This window comes from Chiloscyllium plagiosum, chromosome 1, assembly GCF_004010195.1.
Source record: "Chiloscyllium plagiosum isolate BGI_BamShark_2017 chromosome 1, ASM401019v2, whole genome shotgun sequence".
In the NCBI taxonomy this organism is placed as follows: domain Eukaryota; kingdom Metazoa; phylum Chordata; class Chondrichthyes; order Orectolobiformes; family Hemiscylliidae; genus Chiloscyllium; species Chiloscyllium plagiosum.
Window position 1 is genome coordinate 26,532,253 of NC_057710.1, and position 21,647 is coordinate 26,553,899.

Genomic DNA, 21,647 nt, shown 5'->3' on the forward strand with positions numbered 1-21,647 from the left:
AAGGGTGGAAGGTATAGGGGAGATGTCAGGGGTGGGTTCTTTACCCAGAGAGTGGTGTGGGCATGGAATGCGCTGCCTGTGGGAGTGGTAGAGTCAGAATCTTTGGTGACCTTTAAGCAGCAATTGGATAGGTACATGGATGGGTGCTTAAGCTAGGACAAATGTTCGGCACAACATCGTGGGCCGAAGGACCTGTTCTGTGCTGTATTGTTCTATGTTCTAGGTCACCATATTCTCACAGGCAACTCTAAGGCCAATAAAAATGCTGACCCCCACCACCAAGACCCAAGTCCCCTGAATAAATAATGTTTAAAAACAAAGTGGTTTCAGGATTTAATCATCTCAATCTTGAGTTCAATTATCCAAGAGACACTCCGATCTGGGACTGACACAAAAAGGATCTTGGGTTATACTATATCAAAACCCAACTTCTTCGTGCCCAGAATTTTAGAACTGCAGGAACTAGGATGAAGGGAATGTCCAACACAAAAACATGACAAGGAATGATATTATTATCGTTGGTCTACCACAAATTAATCTCAATTGGAGGCTTCAGTTCACTAACATTCTCTAGCCTGTCAATAACGTACAAAGGAAATGGAAGAAGCTCTTTCAAATAAGGAAATGAGACTATTTACTTGATGGCTCAAAGGATTCTCGGTCAATTCAGTTGGTCTTACACTCTTAAACTGGCGAAGGATTGAAAAAAAAACACCAGGCCACTGCTTTTTTGTTCAGTAACTAACAGAGAATAAATGCATAAATAGCTCTCCTCTCTCTAAGATCACACAAGTTTGGCCGTTCACAAGTATTTAAAGTTATATCTAAATACAAACCAACATCTTCAGAATGAAAGAATTGTGAAAAGAAATCTCAAGTAAACCTAGATGCGTGATGAAATAAAAAAACAATACCAAGTTTTAATTGATTCTTTTTAATTAACAGTTGCTTCCAATTTTTTTGAAGCTATAATTTTTGGTCTACAATCTAACAGTATCTGCATGCATAAATAGTGCTAAAATGTAAGGTTCCTGGAATTTCCAACCTCTAGTGCTTGGAACATTATCACAATTGCTCAAAATATGGCAGGTTTTGTTCTACAGCTGATCCGGTTAAACTGAAGTATATTAGTGCAAACTACTCTAAAACATTACGACCTGAAAACACCTTTAGTTGCAGTTGTGCAAGTTATGTAAATTTTGAAGGCTTGAAATAAGGCAGCCGAACAATTCAATATTGTACCCCCAAGCACAACACTAATGAGAGTTACTAAATTTAAACTTACGAATGAAGTACATTTGAAAACTGTCAAAAATCTTCAGATAATGTAAACCACTACAAAACCCACGTCAAAGCCTCATTTGTTTTATTTCACTTTCTCAGTACAAACTCTGGTCAAGTTCATCATAAGCTCCTTTTTGTCACCATATAATAGCAAGTGTATTTCTTGTTCCTTTTGGATCTTTGGTCGCAAGAGACACACATCCACCAATAAAAAGGTGCATTGCCACAGGTAATCAGCAGCCCTCAGTAGCCAAAAGGGTAAGCCTGACCAACATTATCCTGTGGTTCAGATTCTGGCTTTGCCCCTTCCACATTTTTACATAATGTACACTTTTTCAGCTTGGGAGAAGTTGTAGACCTCTTTGGTTCTTGGGCAGATGATTTTGTCATCTTGGCGAATGGAAAGTAGTGACTGAAAAGGAAGAAAGTAAATATCAGTAAATCTTCAGCAAACAGATTACTTAGAAGAAATCAGAGAGGAGAATTAATATCAGAGAGGATAATATCAGCTACAAATTCATTCTGGAAGAGATTTTCTAACCTTCTGCTGAATTATTCGAGTTATAAGTTATGCCATTCATGTATAGAAGCTAAAGGTTTGTTGTATTAAACATATCTTTATATCATGCTGAATAAGGTGGCTATGTTGTATAGCATAGTGCTTTTCTATAGTAGTGAACCAAGCTAATTTTTATTCTTACTGCCAACAATTATAGACTTCCTTTTGTTGCAGTTTGTAGGTTGCTGACATTATTTTCAGTAATTCAAATGGGTGAAACGAGCAGCGATGGACAGAACTTTAATTTCACAAGTTGTCCAACTCTGTCTCAGGACACTACTGCAGGAGTTCCTTAGGTCAGTGCTGTAAACTGAACATCTGCTGCTGCTGCATGAATTAACCTCCCTCCCTCAGACACACAGATGATTTAAGTTTACAGTGCCATCTGCAAGTCTTTGAAACTGAAGCTGTGCCCAACAGTGGCAAGACTTGGACAACGTTTTGGCTTAACCTGATAGATCACAACTAATATGTGAACTAGGCAAGTGGTCAGCAATGACCATCTCCAATAAAAGAAAATCAAACCATCTATCCATGACATTCAATGGCATGATCATCACCAAATTTCACACAACAACTTCTAAGTTATTACACAAAAACATGATCCGTCAAGTTAGATTTCATTCTGTGGGGAGCCTGACTAATCCAGGAGGACCATCAGCTGGGATTATAATAAATGAAGGCTCTTAAATTCAATAATTTCAAATTGTGCATAAGAGGAATTTGTCTATTTTAAACAGTACACAGAGATTCTGAACTCAGTACAAGAGTGGTGAGGTAAAGTTAATTGCATGGATTCAATTTTGCCAATGGCTTTCAATGTTGCCGAGAGGTTCTGGGAACAGAAGATTTAAGAGAAGATTATTTGAAATCTTGGGCTAAGTAGTGAGTTAGAAGACAAATTGAAAGTAGAAATGAAAGCAGAATCTTTAACAGTGGTTAGCACTGCTGCCTCACAGCGCCAGAGACCCGGGTTCAATTCCCGCCTCAGGCGACTGACTGTGTGGAGTTTGCACGTTCTCCCCGTGTCTGCGTGGGTTTCCTCCGGGTGCTCCGGTTTCCTCCCACAGTCCAAAGATGTGCAGGTCAGGTGAATTGGCCATGCTAAATTGCCCGTAGTGTTAGGTAAGGGTAAATGTAGGGGTATGGGTGGGTTGCGCTTCGGCGGGTCGGTGTGGACTTGTTGGGCCGAAGGGCCTGTTTCCACACTGTAATGTAATCTAATTTTAAAAAAATAAAACCTGAAATGGAGATGTCACAGGTAGAATTAGTTAAGATACAATTAGAAATGGGAAAAAAAATCTTGAAGTTGAAAGAAAAATTAAAAATTTTAAATTGGAAAGCAGAGAGAAAAGGAAATCAAATGAAAAATAGAAATGAGAACGAAAGAGAATGCAAACAAAAGTGATGAAAGGGAAATAGAATTATGAAAGCTTGAACTTTTGAGAGAGAGAGAGAGAGAGAGAGAAAGAAAGCAGAAATAAAAAATAGAAATTGCTGATGAAACTCAGTGGGTCTGGTAGCATATGTGGGAGAAAAGCTGAGTAAATGTTGAGTCTGGTGACTTCATCAGAACGAAACAGCAGATTCTGAACATTAACTCTGTTTTCTTCTCACAGATGCTGCCAAACCCACTGAGTATCACCAGCAATTTCACTTTTTGTTTCAAATCTCAGCATCCACAGTTCTTTGTTTTATTTTAGAGAAATCAGACAATTTGCCCAGAGGAAAGCTTAAATAAAAGGAACAAACAGAGGACTATTCTGATTCTAGTGAGGGAGTTGGTTTAAAGATTTATGTTTAGTACCTAAATTAACTGAGGATGGAGTTGAAAAATACTTACCCTCATTTTAAAAATTTGGGCAGATCAAGTGACCAAAATATTTTTGAATCTTAATTTTAGAGAGTGCTTTGACAGGTACAACCATGACTGCAAGTTTGTCAGAAGAGCAGTCTGCATATTATGAACCTGATAAAAAGCAATACTCAATGAACAACAGCTCGGCCCTGAATTTATCCCATTACAAATTAGGTAAGAACAAAACCAGACATTTGCAGAATTTAAGAGAAAAGGAAATGGTGTGCAATTAATGGCTTTAATCACTGAAATGAGTGTAAGAATTTTGAGAAAATATGGGAAATTATGATCGTAAAAGAATACAGAAATAGCATTACTGAAAACCTAAAAATTTAGATTGTGTCGCGCAAAGTATCACACAATATTAAGCCAGATTTAATTCAGGGATCAATCTGACTAATCAAGTTAACTATCAGCAGCTGACCAACACCAATTGAAGAAAATGTAGATACCTACATTGTATCCATACACATAGCCATTAGGTAGCATCATGGGTGGATTATTTTCATTCATAACTTCGCCAGAGATCTTGCAGACCAGTCGAGAATTGGCACAATGTGCCATAGGCAGAGGTTGTGCAAGTTTGTTCAGAGATTTGCTACAGACAGGGCAGTCTGGGTTTTTAGAGGAGCCATCTTCTTTATAACACTGTCTGTGAAGCATTCTGTTCAGGTATATAACATGGTGGAAACCTGGATTGGCTATACATTTCCACATATGTTGCTGTCCTTCCCTTCCATTTACATCTCCCATACTCCCCTCCATTCACCCAACTTAACCTCATTTATCCAGTTGTCACAAATTAGTTTCCAGTCCAGAGGCAGCACAGCTGAAGGTGTACTAATCAACCACAATAGGTAACTACATTCCAAGTCAGGGTCAAACCACTGGCTAGTCCCCACAGGCAGGAAGAGAATGGGTGCAAACCAGGCAGAGTAAGAGGATAGACACGCAGTGCAGTAGTCACCTATGGCTTCTTCCCAGCAAAACAGATACACCACTTTGGATAATGTTGAGTGGACTGGTCTCTTGGGGAAAGCAGCAACAGCCAAATTTGTAATTGACTTGCTGCATAGGAGAGGAGTAAAAGTGTGGGAACGTAATCATTATAGGGGAGTCAATTGTAAGGGGAATAGACAAGCATTTCCGTGGCCACCACAAATGAAACTCCACGATGATATGTTGCCTCCCCAGTGCTAAGATCAAGGTTTCTGAAGGGGGGAGGGTGAACAGTCAGTGATCGTTGTACAGATTTATACAAACAATAGAGGTTTCATTTAAAAAAAAAGGAAGAGGTTCAAAAAACAGAATTGAGAGAGAGTTAGGAAGTTGAAAAGTAGAACCTGAAAAAGATAGTGATCTCAGGATTGCTATCAGTGCCACATGCTAGTCAGAGTTGTAAAAGCAGGATATATCAAATGAACATGGGGCCGAAGAGGAGCAGGATTTCAGATTCCTGGGGCATTGGGCCTGGTTCTGTGGAAGATGGAACCAATACAAACTGGGCGGGTTATGCTGATGTCTAAAGGGATGTACTTGCTACACTGACTGGGGAGGAAGTGAGGACTGCAGATACTGGAGATTTTCTTCCTGGCGATCATGGAGGCGGTTGTCTGGGCGGCGATCGCGGAGGCTGCATGGTCGGTGGGGACGGAAGTGATGAGATGGTTCGCGGCGGCGGTTGCTGCAGCGGCCGTGTGGTTAATGGTGCCCGAGCGCTTCCGGAGGCCGATGGAAGATTCTGGCTATGATAGATCAGAGGACGTTACTGGAATAGATAAGGATGGAAAGACAACAGAAAACATTCAAAGACTGCGTGGGTGAACTGCAACAACAGTTCATTCTTGTCTGGCACAAAGTAAAATAGGAAAGATGGCCAAACCAAGGTTTACAAGGGAAATTAGAGATAGTATTAGATTCAAGAAAGAGGCAAGCAAATTGGCCAGAAAGAACAACAGACCTGAGGAGTGGGAGCAGTTTCAAATTCAAAGGAAGGCAAAAGGATGATTAAGAAAGAGAAAATAGAATACAAGAGTAAGCATGCAGGGGAACAAAAGAACTGACTGTAAAAGATTCTGAAGGCATTTGAAGAGAAAAAGATTGGCAAAGTCAAATTTATGCCCCTGATTGGGGAGGCTTTAAACTAAAATGGCAGGGGAATGGGAACCTTTGCAAGAAGTCAGAGGAAGGGGAATCAAGAACAAAAGCAAAAGTTAGAAAGGGGAATAGTAGAAGTGATTGTCAGAGAAATCAAGGACCAGGATCACAATGAAAAATAATGGTAATGGAACAAGTAATGCGAGAAAGACAAGTCTCAAGGCTTTTGCCTTAATCTATGGATCATGCAATGAGGAGTGAATAACTGGCAATTCAGTTGCGTGAGGCCTCTTGAGGACAAGTGACCATAATTCGTCAAGGTGTAGTGGACAACAAAGAAGGTTACCTCAGAGTACATTGAGATCTTGGTCAGATCGGCCAATGGACTGAGTGGTGGCAGATGCAGTTTAATTTGGATAATTAAATGCAGGAGGTGCTGCGTTTTGGAAAGGCAAGGTTTTATACAGTTAATAAGACCATAAGACATAAGAGTGGCACTAAAGCCTTTCGGCCCATCTAGTCCACTCGCCATTCAATCATGGCTGATGGGCATTTCAATGCCACTTACCCACATTCTCCTCATAGCCCTTAAATTCTTGATCTCACAAGGAATTACCAATCTCTGCCTTGAAGACATTTAAAGTCCTGGCCTCCACTGTGCTCTGTGGCAATGAATTCCATAGGCCCACCACTCTGGCTGAAGAAATGTCTCCTCATTTCTGTTCTAAATTGACCCCCTCTAATTCTAAGGCTGTGCCCATGGGTCCTAGTGTTTCCGCCTAATGGAAACAAATTCCCAGCGTCCACCCTTTCTAAGCCACGCATTATCTTGTATGTTTCTATTAGATCTCCCCTCATCCTTATAAACTCTAATGAATACAATTACAGGAACCTCAGCTGTTCATTGTATGTTAGACTTACCATTCCACGGATCATCCATGTAATCTCCGCTGGACACACTCCAGCGTCAGTATGTTCTTCCTGAGGTGTGGGGCCCAAAGTTGGACACAGTCTCCAAATGAGGCCTAACTAGAGCTTTATAAAGCCTCAGTAGCACATCGCTACTTTTATATTCCAACCCTCTTGAGATAAATGACAACATTACATTTGCTTTCATAACCACTGACTCAGCCTGCAAGTCAACCTTGAGAGAATCCTGGGCTAGCACTCCCAGGTCCCTTTGTACTTTGGATTTAGGAATTTTCTCACCGTTTAGAAAATAGCCCATACCTGTATTCTTTTTTCCAAAGTGCTAGACCTCGCATTTGCTCACGTTGAATTTTAGCAGCCATTTCCTGGACCAGTCTCCTAAACTGTCTAAATTTTTCTGCAGCCTCCTCACCTCCTCAGAACAACCTGCCTAGTGGCAAGCTCCTGGGGAGCATTGCTGAACAAAGAGACCTTGAAGTGCGCATTCAGAGTTCCTTGAAAGTGGAGTTGCAGGTAGATAGTATGGTGAAGGCAGGGTTTAGTATGCTTTCCTTTATTGGACAGCACATTGAGTGTAGGAGTTGGGAGGTCATGTTGTAGCTGTATAGGACATTGGTTAGGCCATTGTTAGAATAGTGCGCGCAATTCTGGTCTTCCTCCTATAGGGAGGATGTTGTAAAACTTGAAAGAGTTCAGAAAAGATTTACAAGGATGTTGCCAGGATTGGAAGGTTTGAGCTATAGGGAGTGGCTGAATCGGCTGGGTCTGTTTTCTCTGCAGCGTCAGAGGCTGAGGGGTGACCATACAGAGGTTTATGAAATCATGAGTGGCATGGATAGGATAAATAGACAAGGTCTTTTCCCTGGGGTGGAGGAGTCCAGCACTAGAGGACATAGGTTTAGGGTGAGGGGGAAAAGATTTGAGAGACCTTACGGGTAATGTTTTCACGCAGAGGGTCCTGTGTGTATGGAAGGAGCTGCCAGAAGAAAGTGGTGAAGGCTAGTACAATTACAACATTTAAAAGGCATATGGATGGGCATATGAATAGGAAGTGCTTGGAGGGATATGGGCCAAATGCTGGCAAATGGGACTAGATTAATCTAGGATATCTGGTCAGCATGAACAAGTTAGACCGAAGGGTCTGTTTTCCATACTCAACATCACTATGACTCTTGAATATAGTTGATTTGGAGACAAGGGTCCTGAATCTAAACAGACAAATCTACAATGGTATTACTATAAGGTGGCTATGATAGATCAGAGGACATTACTGGAATAGATAAGGATGGAAAGACAACAGAAAACTGCGTGAGTGAACTGCAACAACAGTTCATTCCTGTCTGGCACAAAGTAAAATAGGAAATGTGGCCAAATCAAGGTTTACAAGGGAAATTAGAGATAGTATTAGATTCAAGAAAGAGGCATGTAAATTGGCCAGAAAAAACAACAGACCTGAGGAGTGGGAGCAGTTTCAAATTCAAAGGAAGATAAAAGGATTGATTAAGAAAGAGAAAACAGAGTACAAGAGTAAGCATGCAGGGGAACAAAAGAACTGACTGTAAAAGATTCTATAGGTATTTGAAGAGAAAAAGATTGGCGAAGTCAAATTTATGCTCCTCACAATCAGAAGCAGGGGAATTTACAATGTGGAACAAAGAAATGGCTTAACAACTAAATACATACTTTGTTCTAGGTTCACAAAGAGGGATAAAAACAACATATCGGAAACATTGGGAAACAGGATTGAGTACGAGGGAGGAGCTGAAGGAAATCAGTATTAGTAAGGAAGTGGTGTTAGGGAAAGTGCTCAGCTTGAAGACCAATACATGTCCAAGGTCTGATAATCTACATCTAAGAGTACTTCAGAAAAGAGGCCCTAGAAACGTTGGATGCATTGGTGGTAATCTTCCAAGATTCTATAGACACTGGAAAGGAGTTTACGTAACCCCTCTGTTTAATAGAGAGACAGAGAGAAAACTTGCAATTATAGACTAATTTGCCTGACATTGATAATGGGGGAAAAAATGGTAGAAACCATTACAAAAGATTTAATAGCCGAGCACTTGGAAAACAGGGGCAGGTTCGGACAGAATCAGCTTTGATTTACAAAAGGAATTCTTCGAGGATGTATCTTGTGGGGTTGATGAGGGGAAGCCAAGGGATGGAATTTATTTGGCCTTTCAGATGGTTTTTGACGAAGTTCCACGTAAGAGATTAATATGTAAAATAAATACACGTGGGCTTGTGGTGGATAGAAAACGAGTTAGCAGACAGGAAAACAAAGACAGTAGGAGAGTATAGACAGGGTAAAAACAGGGTAAAAACAACGACTGCAGATGCTGGAAACCAGATTCTGGATTAGTGGTGCTGGCAAAGCACAGCAGTTCGAGGAGCAGTAAAATCGACATTTCAACAGGTCTTTTTCTAATGTGCAGACTGCAACCATTGGGCTATTATATATTTCATAATATAAACTAATTACTTAGATAGAGGGATCTAAATATAATATCTCAAAATTTGCAGATGATACAAAGCTAGGTGGAAAGTTGAGCTGTGAGAAACATGCAGAGATGGATACGCTGAATGAGTTGGCAAAATGGATGGTAGATACAATATGTGGAAAATAGTGAGATTATTCACTTTGGGAGCAAAAACAGGAAGGAGGAATATTATCTGAATGACTGCAAACTGAGAGGGGGAATGTGCAACAAGACCGGAGTATCCTCAAACACTAGTTGCTGAAGGTAAGCATGCAAGTGCAGCAGGCAGTCAAGAAGGTAAATGGTATGTTTGCCTTCATAGTGAAAGGATGTGGGTACAGGAGCAAGACGACCATACCTGGAATATTATGTGCAGTTTTGGTCTCCTTATTTGAGGAAGGATGTTCTTGTTATCGAGGAAGTGCATCAAAGGTTTACCATTTGAGGAGAGGTTGAGTCACTTAATCATTGAAGTCCTCAAAAGAATGAGGAAAAATCTCATAGAAACCAATAAAATTCTAATGAGACTAGACATGGGAGATGCAGAAAACATGTTCCTAGTGACAAAGGAGTCTAGTGCCACGGGTCATTGTCTAAGGATATGGGGGAAAACATTCTGGACTGAAGTGAGGAGAAATTTCTTCACCGAGAGATTTTTAAGCTTGTGGGATTCATGACCACGTAAAGCAGTTGAGACCAAAACACTGTACGATTTGAAGGAGGAGTTGGATACAGCACTTCAGGTTAAAGGGATCAAAGGATATTGGGGTAAAACAGGAACAGGCTATTTTTAACCATATCATGCCTTAGGTTTCACTACAATATTCTGATATATGACTTTGATGCCCATGGCTCCTGCTTCCTCTTACACTGCTCCATTAATTAATTGTTGGAGTCTGCCTGCTGGCCTGTGAATTTAATAATTATTTGTAATTAACAGGCTCTCTGAAACCCATTTTCATCTATCAATGTTAAACATATTTGGCTAATTTGTAGCTGGCCCCAAAAGTATCAGTAACAGTTTTAAAGTTTCATGGTAGAACACCTTGTGGTAAGCTTGGATGCACAATGGATGTTTAAGAGATGCAAGTAAGCCAGCCACCTCTGTTTAATTAGGAAGATAAATATTACAGCTTTATTGATGAAAGTAATGGAATAAAGTATTATTTCTATATCATTAACTGACATAAGTCATGACACAATTGCAAGTAAAAGGTATGTGGGCATGGTCGCCTTGAAGTTTATAAAATCATAAGGGGCATATATAAGGGGAATAGCCAGGATAAGGGAATCTAAAACTACAGGATATAGGTTTAAGGTGAGAGGGAAAGTTTAAAAGGGACCAGAGGGACAACTTTTTCACGCAAAGGGTGGAGAGTGTATGGAACAAGCAGCCAGCGCTTGTAGAGGCTGTACAATTACAATATTTAAAAGGCATCTACATAGGTACAGCAATTGGAAGAGTTTGAGGGAAATGGGCTAAGTGCTAGCAAATGGGACTAGATCAGTTGAGGATACACGCCTGGCATGGACGAGTTGGACTAAGGATCTGTTTCTGTGCTTTATAACTCTAGTGCTGGACAGACCAAATACTTAGAACTGCACGTATCTGAGTCTGCAATTCAAATTTTAATGGGTAAGTGATGAATTAAACAGGTCTGGTCATAACCACTACTCTTATTTTCCCAATATATTGGTAAGGATTCTACTAGTCATTTAAACTTCCTCTGAACTTATATTTTTCTTCACTTGTCCTTTTCTACGTAGTTCTTTCTGCCTGGCACTTATTGTCATTTTATCTCTTCTCTTCAACTCCCTCACTTGCCCTACTTCTAAAATTGTTTAAAAACTGTTATACCTCTGAAGTTCTTTCAATCTAATGAAAAGATCAGAGATATTATCTGCTGCCTGACCTGCTGAGACTTTCAGCATTTTCTGTTTAACAAAAGCCAGTGATTTTCTAGTTAGAAAAAGTTGCCAAACTCTTCTAAAAATCCAAGCGGTTATTGTTTGAGGAAATGTGTGATTGGGACTGCCATTAATTCAATATTCCTACCAATCTTCAAATTTTAATCACCATCCTATGAGACTACATACAACCAAAGGTATTACGAGCTGGTCGCTTAAAGGCAAGCTAAAATGTGTAAAGTCTGATATTGTCAAAAGCAACTAAACCTTTTTGTAACTAAACATTTTGAGACAGATATCGATACCAATATATGACTGGATCATTGCTTCAGCTTGTGAAAGGATACGGTGTTTTTATAGCTGACAGCCCTGCTTGAAGTGTTATAGTGAAGACAGAACTATTTCCAAGTTGGTGAAGTCTGTAGTTATCATATCTGAACTGCTGAATAAGCATCTTCCATCGGGCTGGGTCCAAGAGATCCTGCAATGGAAACAGAAGGAGCTGACTACAATATTAACATAAAATCTACTCCCAAGTAAAGATCAGATGGACTCACAAAGTGGAAGTAACAACTTTGATGTGCATAAATCTGCAATGCAAAAGATTCACGATAGATCAGATACAAAAAAAGAGTGTCCAGCAATCAACAAGGTCAAAGGGAAACAAAGTGGGAAATGTTGAAATATGATCAAATAATTTTACATGTTGCTGAACAAAGAGACCTTGGAGTGCAGGCTCATAGCTCCTTGAAAGTGGAATCACAGGTAGATAGGATAGTGAAGAAGGCATTTGGTATGCTTTCCTTTATCGGTCAGAGTATTGAGTACAGGAGTTGGGAGGTCATGTTGCGGCTGTACAGGACATTGGTTAGGCCACTTTTGGAATATTGCGTGCAATTCTGGTCTCCTTCCTATCGGAAAGATGTTGTGAAACTTGAAAGGGTTCAGAAAAGATTTACAAGGATGTTGCCAGGGTTGGAGGATTTGAGCTATAGGGAGAGGCTGAACAGGCTGGGGCTGTTTTCCCTGGAGTGTCGGAGGCTGAGGGGTGACCTTATAGAGGTTTACAAAATTATGAGGGGCATGGATAGGATAAATAGACAAAGTCTTTCACCTGGGGTCGGGGAGTCCAGAACTAGAGGGCATAGGTTTAGGGTGAGAGGGGAAAGATATAAAAGAGACCTAAGGGGCAACTTTTTCACGCAGAGGGTGGTACGTGTATGGAATGAGCTGCCAGAGGATGTGGTGGAGGCTGGTACAATTGCAACATTTAAGAGGCATTTGGGTAGGTATATGAATAGGAAGGGTTTGGAAGGATATGGGCCGGGTGCTGGCAGGTGGGACTAGATTGGATTGGGATATCTGGTCGGCATGGACGGGTTGGACCGAAAGGTCTGTTTCCATGCTGTACATCTCTATGACTATGACAGCTGGATAAGTGGTGAAGGGTTGACTCCCATAATCTGATTAAATGAGTCAGAGAGATAATTACAAAAAATTAAAAATAAGATGCTGCTGGAGACAAACTAAATGACTGGAATAATACGATAGGCATAAGATTTGCATGGCAAGGGTGTAATAAGTAATCCAAAACTGCACAGAATAATTAGAGAGATCATAACTTATCAAGGTGATGGTGTCAAAACAGGACAGTAAACGAGATTTACAGACACAGAAGAGTATGGTGGGGTCACATGTAGCGCAACATGAACCCAAGATCACGGTTGAGGCCGTCTTTATGGGTATGGAACTTGGCTATCAGTTGCTGCTCAGCAATTCTGCATTATGTATCTTGAAGGCTACTTGGAGGACACTTACCCAAAGATTGGAGGCTGAATGTCCTCAACTGCTGAAGTGTTCCCTGACTGGGAGGGAACAATCCTGTCTGGCAATTGTTGCATGGTGTTCATTCATCTATTGCCACAGAATCTGCATAGTCTAGCCAAAATATCATGCCTTGAGGCATCCTTGCCTGCAGCATATGAGATAGACAACATTGGCCAAGTCACATGAATATCTGCCGTGTACGTGGTGGGTGGTGTTCCCAGACGTGATAGTAGTCTCCATGTTGATGATCTGACATGTCTTACAGAGGTTGCCATGCCAAGGTTGTGTAGTGTTGCGGTTGACGCTCTCCTGAAGGCTAGGTAGTTTGCTGCTAATGGTGATCTCTTAACGGTTTGGCGGTTACTTGAAGGTGAGAAGTGAAGGCAGATGGATGAACCTGGTGAGACGTTTGTTGTCATCGATAACATGTTGAAGGCTGCGAAGAACATGGCATAGTTTCTCCGCTCTGGGAGAAGAAGAGTACTCTATCGCTCATATCCTGTGTCTGTTTTTTGAGGTGGTTATTGCAGCCTTTTGCTATGGCATGTTGGAAGTGGCGATCGATGAATTGAGCATCGTCCTTACTTATGAGGCTGCCTTCAAAATCTTTCAGTGTCGTCGTGTTCTGTACCCATGAAGACGGCCTCAATTGTGATCTTGGTGCATGTTGTGCTACATGTGACCCCACCACACTCTTCTGTATCTATAAAATTTTGCTTACTATCCTGTTTTGACACCATCACCTTGATAAATTGTTAAGATCTCTCTACCTATACAGTTTTGGATTACTTATTACTCTGGTTAGACCCTCAGCATGTGATTCCTAGACTTATGTTATTCCAGTCATTGAGTTTGTCTCCAGCACCACCTTATTGTTAATTTTTTTGTAATTACCTCTGTCTCATTTATACGGATAATGGGTCATCCCTTCACCATTTATCCAGCTGTTACTTGACCCACACTGCCTGCCACACTTGGTCACCTAGAGACCAATTTTCGACCTGTTGAAACTCCACTTTGCATGATCTTTTCAGCTCTCTGTCCACTGAGCTCTCCACCTATAAATCCCATGGCTGGGTGCTTCTCTCTCACTTGACCTGTTGAAGGGGCAACGCTCTGAAAGCCTGTGATTTCAAATAAACCTGTTGGACTATAACCTGGCGTCGTCCGACTTCTGATCCTGTACACATTTCCATCTAATCCCAATAACCTTCAATAACCGAACAAGAATTGCCCTCTGTGCAAGTGAAATTCAACATATTTTCATGCAATTTTATGAAGAATTGACATAACCACTTTAGAGAAAATATTTCATTCATCTGTCTAAAAAGGGTGGCAATTAATTTTAAAACCATGTTTTCTTGTAGACATAGGCCAAATTTACCAAATATCAGTTAAGTGTCACCTTCAAGTGTTTCATGGAGAGTTACACTCTGCCAACTCAAAAAAGTGAACTGATGTAATTTTGCACTGCTTATCTCACTATCTATGAGGCTCAATGGCACCATTCTTGTGCTGTTCTGCACTGAACAACATACGTACATGCCGCAGCTCACTACCTTTCTCCCACTTGTACCTTTCATGTCTTTCAATCCATCCACTTGTTTCCTTCCAAGATGGGTGTGCAGTATGCCCAACGTTTGTCTCATCACTCCATAAGGAAGAAAACACTGACCACTCATACAACAATGTCAACACCTCCATGGCTTTGCACTGCTCTCATTACCAGCACTCTGTATATACTCTCAACTTGCCCAAACATGTATCCCTATTTTACAACTCATTCTCTCTGGTCTCCTATGAGTATCAGCAACATCCAGCATGAAGTGATCAGCCCTCAAGAACATCAGTTCCTCTTCTACCCAAAGAAGAAAGAACTGATCCTTTAGAGGAAGCACTAGCAAGGTGGTCTCCTGCACCTTCCACTAGGCTCAGATACTGACACTTCAGTAGATACATTAGTTAAAATATGGAAATAGGAACCCTTTCTGGTGAGCACATCACTGGCACGAATGCTCCAGGCCACTAGCAGTTGGACCATGGCTAGATACCAGGCACCTGCTCAACTCCAGACAGTGGAGAACACCATGATGTCAACCATTGACTAAATTTAAAATTACAAGCAGACATACGATAGGACCAGCAAACTAGTTTCCGGAGATACTTAGGAAAGTGACTTGAACAATGGAAGAGTTTGCCAATGCTAGCTATACTGTGTAGCCTCCAGCATTTGAATATTGAGCTGCTTTGGCAGACAGAGTGGTGGTTGCCTTGGAGATCCAGGTCCAGCTCACACTGTCTGCTGGATATATGCACAGACTTGCACTCCACTGCTACAGCCTTTGGTGCCCAACAAGAAAGGCAAATAAGGTGAGGGATCATCGCCATAAATGAGGTGCCACTGTCCATCAAGAGACAGAACAGTGCAAGCAGGCACCCAACCAGAGGAGGAACTACATACGGGCACCCTCAAGATCTCCTCTCTGGACACTTCAAATGTGTGGATCCTCCACCTCCCAGTGACCCACAAGCATATAGCAGTTCAAGCTGAGGAGCGTGGACACTCAGTACACCTGGGCCCTCTAGCTCCAAAACAGCAAGGCCAAGAGGCTCCATTATAGGGCAGACTCCCAGTGTAAAATACCATTGCACCTCACTCAATTGCACAGCATTCCATGGAAAACAAGTGACTGAAGGGCTTCTGTATCTTTTCTATATCATGCTGGCTTCTATTGCATTAGGAGGCTGCCACTGGCCCTGGGCTTCCAGATGCACATCTTCCTCATCTGTTTCTGTGGACAATAAGTATAGTGGTGACAGATGAAATCAGCTTCTGTGCCTGGATTCACTGGGGATGATTTCACAGGAACATATCAAATTGGACCAAGAGTGGATCATTCAGCCCTTCAAGCCTGCTCCACCATTCAATGCGATTGTCACAGATCATCAAACTCAGTATCCTCTTCCCACTTTCTCCCCATTACCTTTGAACTCTAATCCCAAGAACTATAGCTAATTCAGTTGGACCGGTTGGCTGGTTTGCAAAACAGAATGACACCAAAAATGTGGATTCAACGATTCAACTCCTGCACTCCAGTTTACCATGGATGATTTTCCTTCTTAATCTCTCCAATCACCTGAGAGGCTGTGTCCCTCAGGTAAACCACCACCAGACATGGCTCTCATGAGGAAGAAGTCTTTCACCTGGTAAGACTATGGGACTTCACCTTGTATCTAACTCCTTCTTGAAAACATTGAACATTTGGGCCTCAGACACTTTCTGTGGTAGTGATTTCCACAAGCTCACCACTCTCTGGGTGAAGAAATTTCTCATCTCAGTCCTAAATGGTCTACCCCATATCCCTGGACTGTGACCGCTGGTTCTGGGCTCCCTACTCATCAGCAACATCCTTCCTGCGTTTACCGTCTAGTCCTGTTAAGAGGAGAAAGTGAGGTCTGCAGATGCTGGAGATCAGAGCTGTTGCTGGAAACGCGCAGCAGGTCAAGCAGCATCCAGGGAATAGGAGAAGGGCTTCCTGAAGAAGCCCTGAAGCAGGGCTTATGCCCGAAACGTCGATTCTCCTGTTCCCTGGATGCTGCCTGACCTGCTGCGCGTTTCCAGCAACACATTTTCAGCCCTAGTCCTGTTAAGAGTTTTATAAGTTTCATTGAGCCTACATGGGAAACATTAGACAGAAGCAGCTCTTCAGTAATGTCATTCTGCAGTTGCAGCATATAGAGATGACATTTCAGTAGCATCCTCCAAACAGTGGACATGGAGAACCTTGAAAAGAAGAACAGTGGAATGCCATAATATGAACCATGCACATCCTTTACCTGATTCAGATGTGCATTTCTCAAGCATTTTGGCACACATACAGCATGATATTGCCTGAATGGTAGGAATAATGAGGAACTTTTGCCATCATCCCCAATGCCTACATTACTAAGAAACTCAGAATTGCATAAAGGATGATAGTATGGAAATTTTTTCATCTAAGGTGAAAGTGCACAATACTTCACTGTCAAGTCTACAGAACTGAGGAAGATGAATGCAACTTTTGCAACAAAGGTCAATCTTTACATCATATCTTCACAGCTGCTAGTGGGAATAATTTGTTATGTTGAATTACATGATTTCTGGAAGCCAAATGTTTCATCAGCACAGTAGTTCAATGCATGAGGTCCTCATACAAAATAATGTGTATAACAGCTATCTTCAATGCTTACTATCAGAGTGTCTGTTGAATGCTATTATTTGCCCTGTAAAGGGCATTTTTGCTGTGCTCTCCCTGTCAACTCCATTAGAGCTTTGATCTTCCACATGTTCCCATGCAATGTTTCAATCAAGTGCTCAACCTAGAGCCTCAGGAAAGTTTATGCCAAACAATTATGCACTATACCCCCATTGAAGCCAGGATGCAAGTGACTGTGCTAAGTGCATCCTCTCCCTCACTTAACGTTCCCATACTCTACTGTCTCCCATGTTTATATGCTGAGTTGCTGCACTTGCATGCTGCCTTCAATCCCACAGCAGCCCCATGACAGCACTAGCTCCTGATAAATCTTCCTCGATGGTCAGTGAAGAGTCTTCCGGGACTGACCATCCTCCCTACAATAGGCCATATCCCTGATGAATCGTTGAGTGGTCCCCAACTGACTTGCTGCTTACCCAGACTGTTTGGACTGGACCAGCAGGACTGGCCACATCCCACTCCCAAGACTGTCGTGACATGGATATCTGACTCTGATTTAAGTGACCAACTGACCAGATCCAAGCTCCTGGACTGATATTTGACAATGTCATTGACTTAGCATGCTGGTACTGCCTGGCTTAAGATGGACCCCTTCACTTGATTGAGATCTGCTCCCCATGGAATTTGAGGCCTGTTCATTTAGTTGAAGCTATCTGGTGTATTTGCAGTTTAAGCTGCTAGTATATACTCTATGTGTGCCACTCATATAGCAGGTTATCATACAATAACATGTCCACTCCCTTGATGACAATCAGGACAAGCTGTTGGTGTTAAAAAAAAAAGGCAAAGTAGAAGTACTGTTACTAAGCTCTGAATGAGGCAGCACAGTGGAAAACAGCAAGGTAAGGCAAGGGAGAGATACTGTGGGCAACCAATTAGGTTCAGTGAGAGGGCGTGAAGACAGCAAGCTCAGAGGTTCTGCAATGCACCTGCTGCAATTCAAGAGATGGGTCCTTGATCTTGCGAAGAGCACAACGTGGCCTGACAGTAATGCAAGGTGTTGGTGCATTTCTAAACACTGTTTTGAAGTAGTCAACTGTGCTCCCAATGGGTCGGAGGGTTGCCATGATGTACTGATGTTGGTGTGGTTCAGATGCTAACTGCACCAATATATTGCAGATCGTAACCAAGAGGAGCAAGAGGTGAGCTGGAGCCAGATTTCATGTCGGGAATTCTTGCTGTCTAGTTTCTATGTGGAGAATAGCCAACCACATAGGTAATAAGGAGATGTTAATGTATTCAAATATGCCCCTCACAAATCACTAGCAAGATTCTTAGTCAAATTTTAGGTGCAAAATTGGACATTCTTTCATTAGGTTGAAAATCTCATTTTTATGATTTTGCCATATTTTCCCAATCAGTTCACCAGTGAATATCAAGGGCCTTTTCCATAGGGTGGAGGAGCTCAAACTAAGGGGCGTATTTCTAAAGTGAGAGGAGAAAGATATTAAAAAAAAGGTATGAGTGGTGACTTTTATTTGGCAGAGAGTGGTCCACGTGTGAAATGAATTGACAAAGAAAGTGGTGGACACAGGTACAGTTGTACCATTTAAAAGATGTGGATACATACATGAATATGAAAGGTTTGGAGACAAGTGAGACTAACTTAGTTTGGGAACATGGTCAATGTGGACTAATTGAACTTAAGGGTTTGTTTCCATGTTATATGACTCTATAATTCTATGACACCAAGTCATTTCCCAGAACTCCACCCATAGTATTTATAATGGCTAGTCCAGTTCAGTTTCTAGTTAATAGTAATTGATAACAGTGAATTTTATGATGGTAATGTTATTGAATGTCAAGGTACCATGGTCAGATTCTCTCATTAGAAATGGTCGTTTACATTCACTGCTGGTGAGAACAGAATAAATCATGAAATTCAGAGCTTAGCTTGTTGTGGAATTGCTTAGCTATATCTATTGCAAGCTGCTTTCACAAATTAGCTTGCAAGATTTGGAGATGCCGGTGTTGGACTGGGGTGTACAAAGTTAATAAATTACACAACACCAGGTTATAGTCCAACAGGTTTAATTGGAAGCACACTAGCTTTCGGAGTGACGCTCCTTCATCAGGTGATAATGGAGGGCTCAATCCCAACACAGAATTTATAGCAAGAATTTACAGTGTGATGTAACTGAAATTATACATTGCTCAAAAACTGCATGCATTCATGTAGAACTCTGAGCTCAAAAACTGCATGAATTTATTTAAAACTCCATTATCTCACTTTTTAGATTAGAATCAATCTAAACATCATGGCATAGACGGAGAACACAGGGGGCCAACACCTTCAACATATTGTCTAGCTATCACCATTGTTAACAGCTAACCCGATGTGAGAGACGATTTCGGTACAAATAGTTAAGATGTGCATGACCTCAGAGTCTAAGGGGAATAGAGCCGTGGGGGTAGGGTAAAACATGCTTCTCTATAATAAAGGACGAGACATCTGCTGCTACAGAGTAGAAAAACAAGTCCTTGATTGATAAGACCACTAACCTGACAGAGAAGAATAAGTCCTTGACTGATAAGACTACAGGGTAGAAAAACAACTCGGGAAACGTCTGCTGCAGACTTTGTGATAAGGGATTGTGAGAGACGATTTCGGTACAAACAATTGAGATGTGCATGACCCCAAAGTCTAAGGGGAATAGAGCCATAGGGGTAGGGTAAAACATGCTTCTCTATAATAAAGGACGAGACATCTGCTGCTACGGATTGATAAGACCACTCACATAGACAGAAGTAGTTCTTCAACACGGGAAGTCTTCAGTCAATATTAGAGTGATGCTGGAAAAGCACAGAAAGTCAGGCGGCATCCGAGGAGCAGGAAAAATCAACGTTTCAGGCAAAAGCCTTTCATCAGGATTGATGAAGGACTTCTGCCCGAAATGTCATTTTCTTTTCCTGCTCCTGCAGCATCCAAGGAGCAGGAAAAGAAAATGACATTTCAGGCAGAAGTCCACAGGACTTCAGGCAGATTCACAGGAATCCAAAGACCGGGGGTGCCTGCAAAGAGACCTGGGCGATCACGGGACTGAAGGTCCGGGAATTGGCTAAATAGTGATAGATTATCACGGGATAATACAGGAATCTCCGATTTTACAAAGTCCTCGGCAATGGGAAGTAAGGGATCCAAGACGAATAAGGGAAAGGTAGGCTTGAGCGTAGACAATGAAAAATACCCCGGGGTACCTGACGATAGTCCGTTAGGAATAATGTTAAATAATTGGGATCAGGGTAGGAGAAAAGGAAAATCTAGAAAGAAGTTGGTGAGATCCTGTCAAACGTGGTCCCAAACACCTATTCAGGGAGACTCAGTGTGGTGGCCTAAATTCGGCACTGATGAAGACTGGGTCCGGCAAGCTCTAATTTTATATGTCAATTCGAAACCTAATGTTACTCGGGGGGAAAGTGATTACGCCCTTTGTTGGCTGCCAGTCACACTATCTTGCAAAATGAAGGTAACCAATGAAGACTCGAAAGGGCAGAAAGAATGGGAACCTTTAGATCACTTACCGCCGCCCTACGTGACCCCGTCGGCCCCGCAAAATGGTCCTTCGGGTGGCGACGATTCAGGGGAAGGGGAAGAAAGCGGGGAGAAACCATCAGGTGCCTCAGGAGTACAGACTAGATCTCAAGCTGAAAAGAGTCACAGACGGAACTCTGTCCCGATTGCAAGAATGAATCCACTCCGGGAAGTGCCCATGGGAGGCGCGGAAGGAGGGAAGGGATATGTGAACGTCCCCTTAACGAGTACTGAAGTACGGAATTACAAGAGGGAGATGAAGGGCCTACTGGAGGACCCCATGGGCCTGGCTGAACAATTAGATCAGTTCCTGGGGCCAAATACTTATACGTGGGATGAGATGTATTCCATCATGGGAACATTGTTCTCTAGCCAGGAGCGACAGATGATACGTCAAGCTGCGCTGTTGGTCTGGAAGAGAGAGGGAGGAGCAGGAGGGGAGCAGAAATTTCCCCTCACTGACCCCGAGTGGGATAAGCAAACGGAAGAAGGAAGACGCAACATGAGGGATATGCGGGAATATTGGATAAAAGGAATAAGGCAGGCAGCCCCGAAGGGGCACAATTTTACCAAGGCCTTTGGGAATCATCAAAACCCGGAAGAAACCCCTACAGACTTCCTTGACAGGATTAGGAAGAACTTGCAGCAGTTCGCTGGGGTGGACCCTGAGACGGAAGTGGCACAGCAACTCATACGGGTAGAGTTTGTGTCAAAAGCCTGGCCGGACATACGAAAGAAGTTAGAGAAAATGAATGATTGGGATAGTAAACCTCTGAGTGAACTACTACGGGAGGCGCAAAAGGTGTTTGTGAGAAGGGACGATGAGAAACAAAAGAAGGCGACAAAGATAATGAGGCAGACGGTGCAACAAGTGACAGCTGGAAGGAGGGAAAAGGGGGAGCCGTGGCAGGAACAG

At 42.1% G+C, this 21,647-nt stretch overlaps 1 protein-coding gene across 1 annotated transcript in view; it reads right to left on the reverse strand.

The window, feature by feature from the left end:
* Positions 1-918: 918 nt before the first annotated feature.
* The window catches only part of maea (macrophage erythroblast attacher, E3 ubiquitin ligase), a 68,702-nt gene continuing 47,973 nt past the window's right edge, over positions 919-21,647 (reverse strand). The window contains exons 5-7 of the mRNA XM_043719606.1: positions 11,464-11,597; positions 4,158-4,353; positions 919-1,696 (exon numbers count right to left, since the gene is read on the reverse strand). Of these exons, the coding sequence (XP_043575541.1) occupies positions 1,601-1,696; positions 4,158-4,353; positions 11,464-11,597 (426 nt within the window). The 3' untranslated portion in view covers positions 919-1,600. The remainder of the gene's footprint in view (positions 1,697-4,157; positions 4,354-11,463; positions 11,598-21,647) is intronic.